The 12,757-nt window shown below is 41.6% G+C and overlaps 1 protein-coding gene across 1 annotated transcript; it reads right to left on the reverse strand.

The window, feature by feature from the left end:
- Positions 1 to 9,841: 9,841 nt before the first annotated feature.
- LOC115834384 lies at positions 9,842 to 10,991 on the reverse strand. The gene is made up of 2 exons (XM_030809135.1): positions 10,959 to 10,991; positions 9,842 to 10,681 (listed from the first exon to the last, which is right to left on the reverse strand). Exons 1-2 carry the CDS (start codon positions 10,989 to 10,991, stop codon positions 9,842 to 9,844), a joined length of 873 nt encoding a protein of 290 aa, XP_030664995.1.
- Positions 10,992 to 12,757: the final 1,766 nt, after the last annotated feature.

Below are 12,757 nucleotides of genomic sequence, written 5' to 3' on the forward strand. Positions count from 1 at the left end.
AATTAATTCAGTAAGATGTATGTTTTGAAATATTTCTCCATGTTATTATGCCTTAAATTAGTTTAATCATGCCCCTATAATGTGTACATTTTAACCTTTTACTATAGGTCTCAATCTTACTTTGGTTCCTGTATTTGAATTTATGCTAATAAAGTCCTACAGCTAAAAAGGATTATATAAACTTATCTACATTTTTACTAGTACTCAGTTGTCATTTTAAATTATGCAATTAAATCAAATTTTAAATTGGATTATTGTTATCTGAGTTAAGGATCTAAATTTTTAATTTTCTTATAAACATTACTTAATTATTTCTGAACCATATATTGACTAATCTTCCCTTTATATGATGTGCATTATAAGAGCTTGGGATTGATTCATTTGCAAAGACAAATTATTGAGAAGTAGATATTTAATCATAACATTTCAAAATCTACTGGATAACCTAGAAGTGAAAAATAGCCTATAGGTTGAAAAATCCTGTAGTGAAGAAAGAATATACAGTGACAATATAAATATTGTAAGTATTTATTTTATTATTGCCCTGAAATTTGATAATACAAACATGTACTATCTACATATCATCCATATATCAGGTCATAAAAAATCAATACATTCTTCCAAAATTTACCATAACGGAAAATGCACTCTCTCTCCTTGATGGAATTAAGTTAGAAATAAAAGAAAAATAAGTAGATAAGTAGATAGAAGTAGATGTTTAAAAACAAAGAAAAATATTTGTTTTGGATAATATAAAAACTCAATTGACCATTCCAATATTTCAAGAACTTTGGCTGTCAAGTTGTGGAGCGTTTTCCCCAGGAGACATTTGGCAATGTCTAGGGTTATTGTGGGATGTCAAGACTGGTGGAGGTGTGAAATTTAGAGGTCAAACGAAACATCTAGCATTGCAAGGGCAGCCTCCCACAACAAAGAATCCTCTGGTCCTAAAGGTAAGTAGCACCAAGGTTGAAAAACCATAATCTAGAAAGTAAACACTAAGTAGCTATTCCAAGCGCTCAGGAAAACACATCAATGCTCTCAAGGGGAAAAGTGTAAACATTTTAAATGCTGCACATGGTGACAGAAATCCGTGTTGTCAATCTAAGTGGAAGAGGCTGAAGCAGAAAACGTCATTCAAAGAGTTTATTTGAGCCAAAATGAGGACAGCTGCCTGGAAGAAACAGACCCAAGTATGCTTGGATATGAACTCCATTTGGAGATTTGCAACAAGCAGTTTCTTAAAGGCAACAAAGGGACAAGAAGTGGGATGATGCAAAGAGGTTTGTCACAAATTCTCATTGGCTTATGGAAATAACATTTATTAGTGACTGGCTATGCACTGTTACACTATTATTGGGTGTGGATTATAGTGTCTGGTGTGGCATTATTGGTTAATTTATAGCTACTGTGGCAACAGCAAGCAGCCTAGATGAACACACAGCTCAAAGAGGAGCAGGACAGAACTGCTGTCTCATTTTCATATCTCTCTGGGCCTGATTCATTAAAAGGACTTGCATTTCTCACATGAAAGTTATTTTATTTTCTCAATGTCAATAAATGAGAATAAATAGACATAAAATAGATCTTTTTGAGGATGAAGTAAATGGAATAAAAAACAAAACCCAGGCTGACCAGAAATCATAGAGGGAAGAAAAGGTTATAAATATATGGATTTTTCAAGGTGATTTTAAGGTATCGGGAATCAGTTAAATGTTGGGGGATTTTGTCTTAGTATGGGCTAAAGGAGAATGTCCCTTTTGCCTTCTGAAGTTTCCCTGAAAATCACTAATAGGAGGCAGATAAATAGTAGAAAAGGCATACAGGTTTCTGCAATGTGTGTACACTGGAGCCCTTAGAATGAAGACCCAGACACACGATGGGTGCAGAAACTTATCTACCACCTGAAGTTTACAGAAAGAATGGGGTCTTGGATCACAGGGAAAAAAAAAAAGAAAGAAAAGTTTATGTGAGAAAAGGACTCTGGCTAGCAACAGTGGACTTATTACGTAGGTGAAACCTCACTGGGAGCAGTCCTCAGACAGAACAGACAGGAAATGTTTCTTTCAGACCTTTGGAGACCTCAGACTCTCAGTTAACCTTTCCTGGATCCAGACAAGAGGGCAGACCTCAGAGAAAGCCTGGCTGCATCAGGGCAGATTCTCTACCGATGCAAATCTCCCCAAGACAGCTTTGCAGCTATGTTTGCATTTCCAGCCCTTCTGAATAGCCATTTTGAAATATATCAAGGAAATATATTTTGGGGTAAAATATATTGGTTTCCTTCATACAGCTATAAAACATACAGGAATAATTTTTGTCAATGTCTACTACAAATGCAATATAGCAGTAATTATAAAACCCACCAGATATTGAAGAAAAAATATGTAGAGTACATCACTTACAAATATTGATACTAAAAAGCCAAATAAAATAAAAATAATATCCAACAATATTTGATACAGTAAGACAAGAAATTAGCAAAAAATAAAACAAATATCCACCTTGGGGATGAAAGTGTGCTTCCAAATTTCGTAATCCAATAATATTAATAATCATATTGATTAGCCCAAATAAAAAATAAATAGGGAATTCTCAGTACATGCTAACATATATTTGTTAAAAGGTAATATTCATGTCTTTAAAGATTTTAAATGCTATAAAGAGTCTGATATTCTATATGCAAACACGTGTACGTCTATTAGAAGAAGAGAGGCCTGATTTTCTTTTTTTTTTTTGAGACGGAGTCTCGCTCTGTCACACAGGCTGGAGTGCAGTGGCGCAATCTCGGCTCACTGCAAGCTCCGCCTCCTGGGTTCACGCCATTCTCCCGCCTCAGCCTCTCTGAGTAGCTGGGACTACAGGCGCCCGCCACCACGCCCGGCTAATTGTTTGTATTTTTAGTAGAGATGGGGTTTCACCGTGGTCTCAATCTCCTGACCTCGTGATCCGCCCGCCTCGGCCTCCCAAAGTGCTGGGATTACAAGCGTGAGCCACCGCGCCCGGCCTAAGAGGCCTGATTTTCATGTGTTACTACATAGAGATAGAGAAGTGGATAGATTAATTTGCATATGCATAGAGAAATCATAAAATAGAAATTTAGTATCATACTTAAAGGAATTTAAATTCAACAATAAAATAATTCAAAGGTAAAATTTTAAATATTTTTAACAGTTACATTATTAATAGTAGATAATATTTATAATTGTGAAAATATTCAATGCTAAAATAAGATAGAATGTCCAAACATCAGTATTAAAACTAGTATAAATATTTGTTTGTTTATACAAGGAAAATTGAAGCTCAACCTAAAATTATATAGGAAATAAAAGAAAAATTTTAAGGGAGCTCTTTAATAACACAAACATATATATATACACACACATATAACATGTATATAGGTTATGTGGGATAGATATAGATTTAACATGTTATATCTATATTTGTATCTATCTATAACTACAGCTGTATGTATCTACATTTCTATATATTTAGTCATTGACATAAATATAGACTGGAATAAATATAAAGGCACATATGATTCTTGGATAAAAAGGATTTAGTATCATGAAGACAAATTCTTTCCAAATTTACCTATCAATTCAAAACAATATACACTTTCATTAGTATAATTTAAAATTTTTAAATAAATTCCAAGATTCATTTAAAGGAATATACATGTATACCAGCAGTAAAGAAAGAAGCAAGAGTGCACTAAACTAACTTGCTATTAAAAGACATTTTTAATCTTAGTAACTAAAACTGAGCAGTACTGATTTGGAGTACTGGAATTTAGGTATATGGGATCTCACAAGCATAGAGCTCAAAGGAGACCCCTGTATGCACGAGAACTTAGGATGTGCTTTAGAAGGCATTACCAAACCACAGGCAAAGTTACTTTAGTGTCTTAGTCTTACTAGGTTTGAAGAGCCAGAGAAAAGACTCAAGGCCACCATATAAGAGCAAAACAAAAGGACAGGGAGAGAATGTGAAGATACTGAAACATTTTACATAAAGTTGTATAAAACATACTTTAAAGAAAATATAAAGTGTAGGATATACATCAAAATCAGCAGAACCACTAAATAAATAAGTAGGCATTGTATAATAGCAAGAGAAAATTTAAATGGATTTCTTAAAATATTGACACCTACGATTTTTAAAATATGTTTAAGAAATCCCGTATTTCACAGGGCAGCCTTTCACAACATAGATATATTAGGACATAAAGGTCCTTCTGTTTTTAATTTACTAGTGTTTATAGGGCTAAAAATATCTTCTACCCCGTCTTTTGTCTGATGGTGCAAAAAATTTTCATAAGCATGTAATTCTGAATGCCTGATGGACTGACATATATAATATGCTGCTAGTATGTGACAGAAAACGCATCCAATCTTCTCACTGTTTACGTAAATTCTAGGTTTCTCCTATTTACCTCAAGCACGTATGGAACGAATTCTTACATTTTAATATTGCCATGGCATTCACATTGAACGTAAGTTCAACTCTCTCATATGGTAGCTGGGTTCAGATTCCCTTGACAATTTCCAGTTCTAACCCTCACAGTTCCTCAGTGTGGCTGGCCCAGATATTGACCCTACACAGTTGCCTCCCCCTGGTGACTATCCGCTATGGAACCGTCGGATACAACCTACCTGACTCACCCCACAGACCTCACAGCCCACATTGACAGCCCCCACACGCCAGAGTGACCTGCTCAGTGGCAGCGGGAGCCAAGAAATGTGCCTGCTGGCACTCACCCCACCCGCTAGAGCCCCGTGGAAAACTTATTTGGGTAATGTTCTGGGCCCAGTAAAGGCTGGAGTCCCACAGACCCCTTTTCTCTCTCTTGCTCCCCACTCATCTTCCCCACTGTGTTTAGCCCTATGAGGTGTGCTACTACATTAGTCCATTTTCACACGCCGGTAAAGACATGCCCAAGACTGGGTAATTTCCAGAAGAAAGAGGTTGAATAGACGCACAGTTCCACATGGCTGGGTAGGCCTCACAAACATAGCGGAAAGTGAAAGTCACGTGTCACATGGCAGCAGATAAGAGAGATTGTGCAGGGAAACTCCCCTTTATAAAACTATCAGATCTTGAAAGACTTATTCACTATCAGAAGAACAGCATGGGAAAGACCTGCCCCCATGATTCAATTACCTTCCACCTGTTCCCTCCCACAACATGTGGGAATTCAAGATGAGATTTGGCCAGAGACACAGCTAAACCCTCTTCTCAGCTACCCTCTTCTCTCTGGATCTGTGAGTAATAAAATTACTTCTCTGATTTCCCGTGTTTGGTCCTGTGGCCTCCATGTGTCTGATCTGACCTACACTGGAACCTAACTCTCCCCCTGGCCAGGGCCTCTGGGAGGGGCTCTTGTCAGAAATACGCAGGACACAGGTCAGGCAACAGCCACCAGGCATTTCCTAGTCTCAGCAGATGTTGTGTGAGAGGGAGGCCCGGTCGTGGGATGCACACCTGGCCACTGCAGGGGTAAGGAAGCCTCCTGTGAAAGGCACATGTTAAGCATCCACAACCCCCTGCCCAGAACCCCAGAAAGGCAGGGCTCCAATTGACAGCCACTCTCCAGAGTCAAACCTCAAGCCCTAACTGGAGGAAAATAAAACAATGTAAAAATTTGAATTTATCTTACTATTTCAATGATCCAGTAAAGACATTCTATGCCTGTACACCACATATTTTCTTCGATTGTTGATATATTTCAGATAGAATTTTATGTCTGGCTTTCACTTTAGCCTGGTCCCTACCTCAAGTATAAGGTAAAGATTTTCCATGCGTTCTTTTCTGGTACTACTACCTGCCAGTGTGGGGTCATGTCCTAGTCTATCTTGAGGGAACCCTCCTTTTCATTATTGTCAGAGTGAGACTGTTAAGTCTTGATTTCCCTGGACAACTTCATTGCATGACTTTTAATATGATTTTTAAATATACCCTTTACTGGACAATAAATTATATAGTTATCTGAGTAAGAGATATCATCAGGAATGAGGCATTGCCTCATTCAGCTTTTCTGTTTGGTGAACTCGCATATGTTCTCCTCACCCACCAGTCACCTCTAAACCGTATTGTTCCAGGACAACAAACAGAACTCAAGTGTATATCTTTCACCACTGGATTTGCCTTTGCTCCATAAAGCTTAATGCTTAATAGGGTTTCTGTTAGCATTTTTCTCTATTTATTTTTCCCATAAAATATCACAGGCCTTCTTAATATGGAACTATGGGTGACTTCCTTCAATCTGCATCATATCAAGTTGAGGTTCATGTTTATGGAAAGTAAAACGTACGTTTAAAATATCAGTAATGATGTTTTCCCCTCCCTTTTAGCACATGTGCTTGTGAGAGTCATTGTAATACAATTCTAGTCTCATGCTTTTGTCATTCCTAAGATGAAAATAACATTTTTAGATAAAATATCTGAGTTTTATGAGGTCTTTAGTATATGATGTGATAGAATATCAGAAGACCGTATTTTTTTCTAGTTTTCCATGCAATTCTATCATTATTTCATCTTTACTCATACCAGAGTAATTTTCCAAAATAGATATCTTGTCATTCTTCCTGTTGTTGTCAGTAAATAAGTGAAATGAAAAGCTAGATTATATAATTTATCTAGAACAAGAAAGTAGAATTGAATCTATATTCATTAATGAGACTAACCAGTCAATTACACAGATAGGCATTTTACATTTTGAAGATCATATGGACCCATTGTCAGATATATTATTATTTATGTCTATATGGACATCGCCTGTGCATATTTCTGTAGAAATCAATGAGAGCTGATTTTTATTTTTATTATGTCTATTTTTTGAGACAGGGTCTTGCTTTGTTGCCCAGGCTGGAGTGCAGTGGTGCAATCACTGCTCACTGTAGCCTCAACCTCCCAAGCTCAAGCAATACTTCCACCTTGGGCTCCCAAATAGCTAGGACAACAGGTGCACATCACCATGCCCACCTTTTTTTTAATCTTTTGATAGAGATTGGGTCTTGCTATGTTGCCCAGGTTGCTCTTGAACTCCTGGGCTCAAACAATCCTCCCATTTCAGCCTCCCAAACTGCTGCTATTACAAGCATGAGCCACCATATGGGCTGGAAGCTGATTTTTAAAATACTGAGATCATATAGGTGACAGCACCTGAAAAATAGACAACACCAAGCTTTATGTTCAAAGGTGTAGGGTATCAATATTGCTGTGGCTATTGGGGAGGAAAAAAATGAGTAAAACCAGTGAGTTAAAGCTGTTGCTTTAAACTTTGGCTTTAATTTAACAAATGTTCTCTGGGGCGACAGTATATATTTAACCATGCTGTGCCCATTCACAGATGCAGTAGAGGGAAGAATTTCTCAAAGACAACTGTTCTAAGATTGAAATTAAACCGTACTGGGTTTGAAAAGAGAAAGTCCAGGAATTACCAAATATTTTAGATATCAGATAAAAGAGAATGCCAGTTATGCGATGATAACCAGCAATGGTTGTTAACACAATACATCAAATCAGTATTTGAACTAGTTTTTGAATTACAAGGACAAATGGATCAAGTCTTGACTCTTTAGTAGATTAATCTTATTATGCTGAGATGTCTTTTCCCCTGTTTTTCCACAAGGGGATTACAAATTTGCAAACCTCAGCTGCTTTCATTTTAGGCTCTCACCAAGCCAAAAGCTGAAGTTCGTCAATCAATGTGTCTAAGTGTTCACTAGTTATATACCATTTTGTAGTTTAAGCTATCTTTCCAACTTCCTAAATTATCACCTTCATTTGTTCTTGTTTTTTTCCACTATCACTTCTTTATTGACCATATAAAGAATATAAGTTCTTATTTTGTTATTGTTCATTTTAGTCTAATTTCATCAAAATATAATAATCCTATAATTTCATTTTAATTTCAAAGATTAAATTAAACAGACATATAAATGAGTGTAAGATTTGCATTTGCATTATTTTGGCATCAATTTGCTATCCTCCCTCACACACATAGAGATCATTTCCATGTACGTCATTTCAAACATCCAAGTGCAGTATTAAAAGCAGTTGTAAATTATGGTTCTCATTTTCATGATACAATTACCATATAAACTTCCTCTTGCTGCTGTAACCAATTACCACAAACTTCATATCTTACAATAAAGTGACTGTTAATCCTACAGTTCTGGAGTTCAGAAGCCTTAAATGAGACTCACAGGGCTAACATCAAGTTTTGGGCAGGGCTACAGTCTTTCTGAGGGCTATGTGGCAGAATCTATGTACTTGATTTTTTTCAGCATCCAGAGGCCACCTTTATTCCTTGGAACACGACCTCATTCTTGTATCTTTTATTTTATTTTATTTTTTTTGAGATGGAGTCTCCTTCTGTCACCCACGCTGGAGTGCAGTGGCACGATCTCAGCTCACTGCAACCTCTGCCTCCCGGGTTCAAGCGATTCTCCTGCCACAGCTTCCTGAGTAGGTTGGACTACAGGCACGTGCCACCATGCCCAGCTAATTTTTTGTATTTTTACTAGGGATGGAGTTTCCCCATGTTAGCCAGGATGGTCTCGATCTCCTGACGTCGTGATCCACCCACCCCGGCCTCCCAAAGTGCTGGGATTAGGCGTGAGCCACTGCGCTGGGTCCTCATTCTTGTATCTTAAAAGTCAGTGATGTTGAGTAATTTCTCAGGCCACCACCTCCATGGTTGTCTTTCTTCTGCCTTCTTTCACTTACAAGGAAGCTCGTGATTTCATTGATCCCACCCATTTAAGATAATGTCTCCATCATTTTATTGCAAGCTTAATTTCACTTGAAATCTGATTTCCCACTGCCATGCAACCTAACATATTTGTATGTTAGACTCTGGGAATTAGGACATGAACATTTTTGGGAGGCCATTATTTTGTCTACAGCAGACATAATCTATTTACCTGCAGATTAAAGTGTTCTTTATTTTTCTGCCTCCTCTTAATTTTTTTTAAATAAGATGAATTTTAGTAAAGAGAAAGAGAAAAGAAAGAAAAAAGAAGGAAGGAAGGAAAGAAAGAAAAGGAGGAAATGAGAGAAGGAAGGGAGGGAGGGAGGGAGAAAAGCAGGAAGGGAGAAAAAAGAAAGCAAGAACACAAGAAGGAAGGAAGGAAGGAAGGAAGGAAGGAAGGAAGGAGAAAGAAAGAAAGAAAGAAAGAAAGAAAGAAAGAAAGAAAGAAAGAAAGAAAGAAAGAAAATGAAAAAATAAGAAAGAAAGAAGGAAAGGAAAGAGGAAGGGAGGAAGGAAAGGAGGAAGAGAGAATGGTAAAAGGGAGGAAGGCAAAGAAACAAAGAAAATAAAGAGAACGAAGGAAGGAAGGAAAAAGGAGGAAAGGAAGGGAGGGAGGAAGGAAGAAAAGAAGGGAGGGAGGAAGGGAGAAAAAAGGAAAGAAAGCAAGAAAGTGAGAAAGAAAGAATAAGAGAAAAGAAGAAAGAAAAGAAAGGAAAGAGGGAGAAAGGAAGGGAGGGAGGCCCCCGCCGCCATGGCTTTTTGCCCCTCGCCGCCGCTTGCTTTTAGTGGCTTTTTGCCCCCCCACCCGCCGCTGCTTTTGCCTCCGTGGCTTTTTGCCCCAGCCGCCGCGGCTTTCTGTCGCAGCGCTTTTTGCCCCTGCCACCAGGTCTTTTTACGCCCGCCGCCATGGCTTTTTAACGCCGCGGCTTTTTGCCCCCGTCGCCGCGGCTTTTGCTGCTGCGACTTTTTGCCCCCGTCGCTGCGGCTTTTGCCGCCGCGGCTTTTTGCCCCCGCTTCCGCTTTTAGTGGCTTTTTGCCCCCGCCGCCATGTCTTTTTGCCGCTTTTTCCCCCCGCAGCCGTGGCTATTTGGCCCTGCAGCCGCAGCTTTTTGCCCCCGCGACGCCGCGGCTTTTTCCGCCGCGGCTTTTTGACCCCCGCCGCCGCGGGTTTTTATCTCCTCGACGCCGCGTCTTTTTGCCCCCGCCGCCGCGGCTTTTTGCCGCCGCCGGTTTTTGAACCCGCCGCCAAGGATTTTTGCCCTCATCGCCGTGGCTTTTTCCCGCTGCCACTTTTTCCCCGCCGCCAAGGCTTTTTGCCCCGGAGGGTTTTTGCGCTCCATGGCTTTTTAACCCCGCCGCCGCGGCTTTTTGCTTCCGCCGCCGCGGGTTTTTGTCCTCACGGGCCGCTTTTCCCAGGTTTTTATCCCCCGCAGTCGCGCCTTTCTGCCCCGCCGCCGCCGCCGCGGCTTTTGCCCCCGCCACCGCCGCTTTTCCAGGTTTTTTACCCCCCGCTGTTGCAGCTATTTGTCCCCCGCTGACTCGGCCCTGGGGGCGGGAGCAGCAGACTTGGCTGCCAACTCTATCGGCGTCCTGGCTCCGGCAGCGCGGAGGGGCGCTCCTGCTCCAGCTCTCCTGGCTCCCGGGTTCCTCCCCTAGGCGCCCGCGCCCGCGCCCCAGGCTCCCTGCCTCGGCCGCTGCTGCCTGCACAGAGCGGCGCTGCGCAGGGCGGCGATGGGAGAGAAGGAGGGCGGTGGCGGGGTTGATGCAGCAGCCACGGAGGGAGGCGCAGGGGCCTTGGCCAGCCGGGCGCTGCAGCAGTGTGGGCAGCTCCAGAAGTTCATCGGCATCTCCATAGGCAGCCTGCGCGGGCTGCGCACCAAGTGCGCTGTGTCCAAGGACCTCACCCAGCAGGAGATACCGACCCTGGAGGTAAGGGGGTCGGGGACCGGGCTGGGTTCCAGGAGCGGCCCTGACACCTCCCTCCTGGCTCCAGTTCACTCCTGGCCCAGTTGCATCCTTGAGCCAGCGTCGCCCCCTTGGAGGCTTCCCCTCCCTCCTGCACTAGCTGATGCTGCAGCTGGAGGACCCGGGACTAGCCCTCACCTTAGGCAGGATTTGTGGGGCGGGTGTGTGGTGGGAACTTGGATGGAGGCTCGAGGGGCCCGTGGGCGGGGTGGGCTGCGCGCCGACATCCCCTTACCCCCCGAATTTCCATCCGCTCCAGCCCTCTCATCTTGTCGGTGAGGAAACGGAAGGCCTGAGGGAGAACTGACTTGCCAGGAACCCCCGTTAAGGAGAATTAACAAAGATTGGTTATTAAAGGAGCACTGAGTTGGGAGTCATACCTGGAGGTCCACACCCTTGGTTAAGACATTATACCACCTTGAGTCTGGCCTGTTGACTGAGGGTGAGCCACTCCATCCTCGTCTGATTGTGGAGTCTTGACCTCAAGGAGTTTTCTGCAGGAAGAAGCAAATGGGTTTGCTTTCCTAGCTCTGTCCGGTACCTTAGGGACCCTGAGGACTGGAGAGATTCTTGGAGAGCCATCCGGTGTATGTCATGGGTGGGCCTTTCTTGAAGGTCAGTCTGCCCAGTGGGCTGGCCCAGCCCGAATGAACTGTCTTGAATCTTTGGAGTTGTCTGTGTACTTTTAAGGGCTTCTCATCCTTGCATCAAAAGATCTCCTGGAAATTATGTGGGAAAACCTTAACTTTGGGGGGCCTTGTGTTTGTCTTAAAAGTTCATGCACATGGCCAGGTGTGGTGGTTCGCACCTGTTATCCTGTCCTGGATCCCTTGAGTCAAGGAGTTTGAGACCAACCTGGACAATACAGTGAGACCCTGTCTCTACAAAAAACAAAATATTAGCCAGGGGTGGTTGTGCGCATCTGTAATCCCAGCTACTACTGTGGCTGAGGCGGGAGGAGCACTTGAGCCTGCACTGAGCTGTGATCTCACCAGCGTATTCCAGCCTGGGCCACAGAGCAAGACCTTGACTCAAAAAATAAAAAGAAAACCAACAAGAAAAATTCTTGAAGATTTTGCATTCTGTCCCACTATCCATTGGTTTTCATGTCCAGATAATGTCAGAAATTCTTTACAATTGCTTCCAGAAGGAGTAGTCTTTTGAACTAGTGCACAGGTGTCCAGTCTTTTGGATTCTCAGGGCCACATTGGAAGAAGAATGCTCCTGGGCCACACATAAAATACACTAATGCTAATGATAGCTGATGAGCTTAAAAAAAAAAAAAAAAGGTTTGTGCATAAGTTTCATGATACCAACCACGACAGATAGGCAGAAAAGTCCTTGTAGTCAAAGGGTTGGACATGGCTGATCTAGTGTCTTGTCGTCCGTTTTGGCTTTCTCCCTGATTCCAGAATGCAGGTAGAGACGTAGAGACGTGCTCTCAGGACAGCTGTTGAGATAAAAAAAATTCGTTGTCATTTATTCTCAAGCACAGCTGTTTTTCATTTGCATTGAAAAAGTCTCCATTCAAACTGCTGTCACATATAAAATCTATTTATAGAAGTCTGTATTTTTCTGTTTTCTTGGCCTTTGGGGGCACTAGTGTGTTTTAACCAAGCAAACTGTCCTTCCAAATAATGAAGCTGAATTCAGCCTACCTGCTTGCCATTTTTCTTCCCCTTCCATTTTTCTAACCTCAGGATAATTGTAAGAATGAATTAAGATTTGTGTTTAAGGCCGGGCACGGTGTCTCAGGCCTGTAATCCCAGCACTTTGGGAGGCTGAGACGGATGTATCACTTGAGCTCAGGAGTTCAAGACCAGCCTGGGCAACGTACTGAGACTCGGTCTTGTATAATTAAATTAAAATTTAAAAAAAGAAGAGAAAAAGACCTGTGTTTAAAATTTTAAAAAGGGGGGGAAAGTGTAGTGCAAAATGTGGACTGTGCCAGCTGTGATTGGGAAAAGTAATTTTTCATACAGCATTTTCTGTAGACTTGTATTAGCAGCATACTGGTCATAAGCGTTTTGCTTT

This window comes from Nomascus leucogenys, unplaced genomic scaffold (genome assembly GCF_006542625.1).
Source record: "Nomascus leucogenys isolate Asia unplaced genomic scaffold, Asia_NLE_v1 000778F_95274_qpd_obj, whole genome shotgun sequence".
NCBI lineage: Eukaryota > Metazoa > Chordata > Mammalia > Primates > Hylobatidae > Nomascus > Nomascus leucogenys.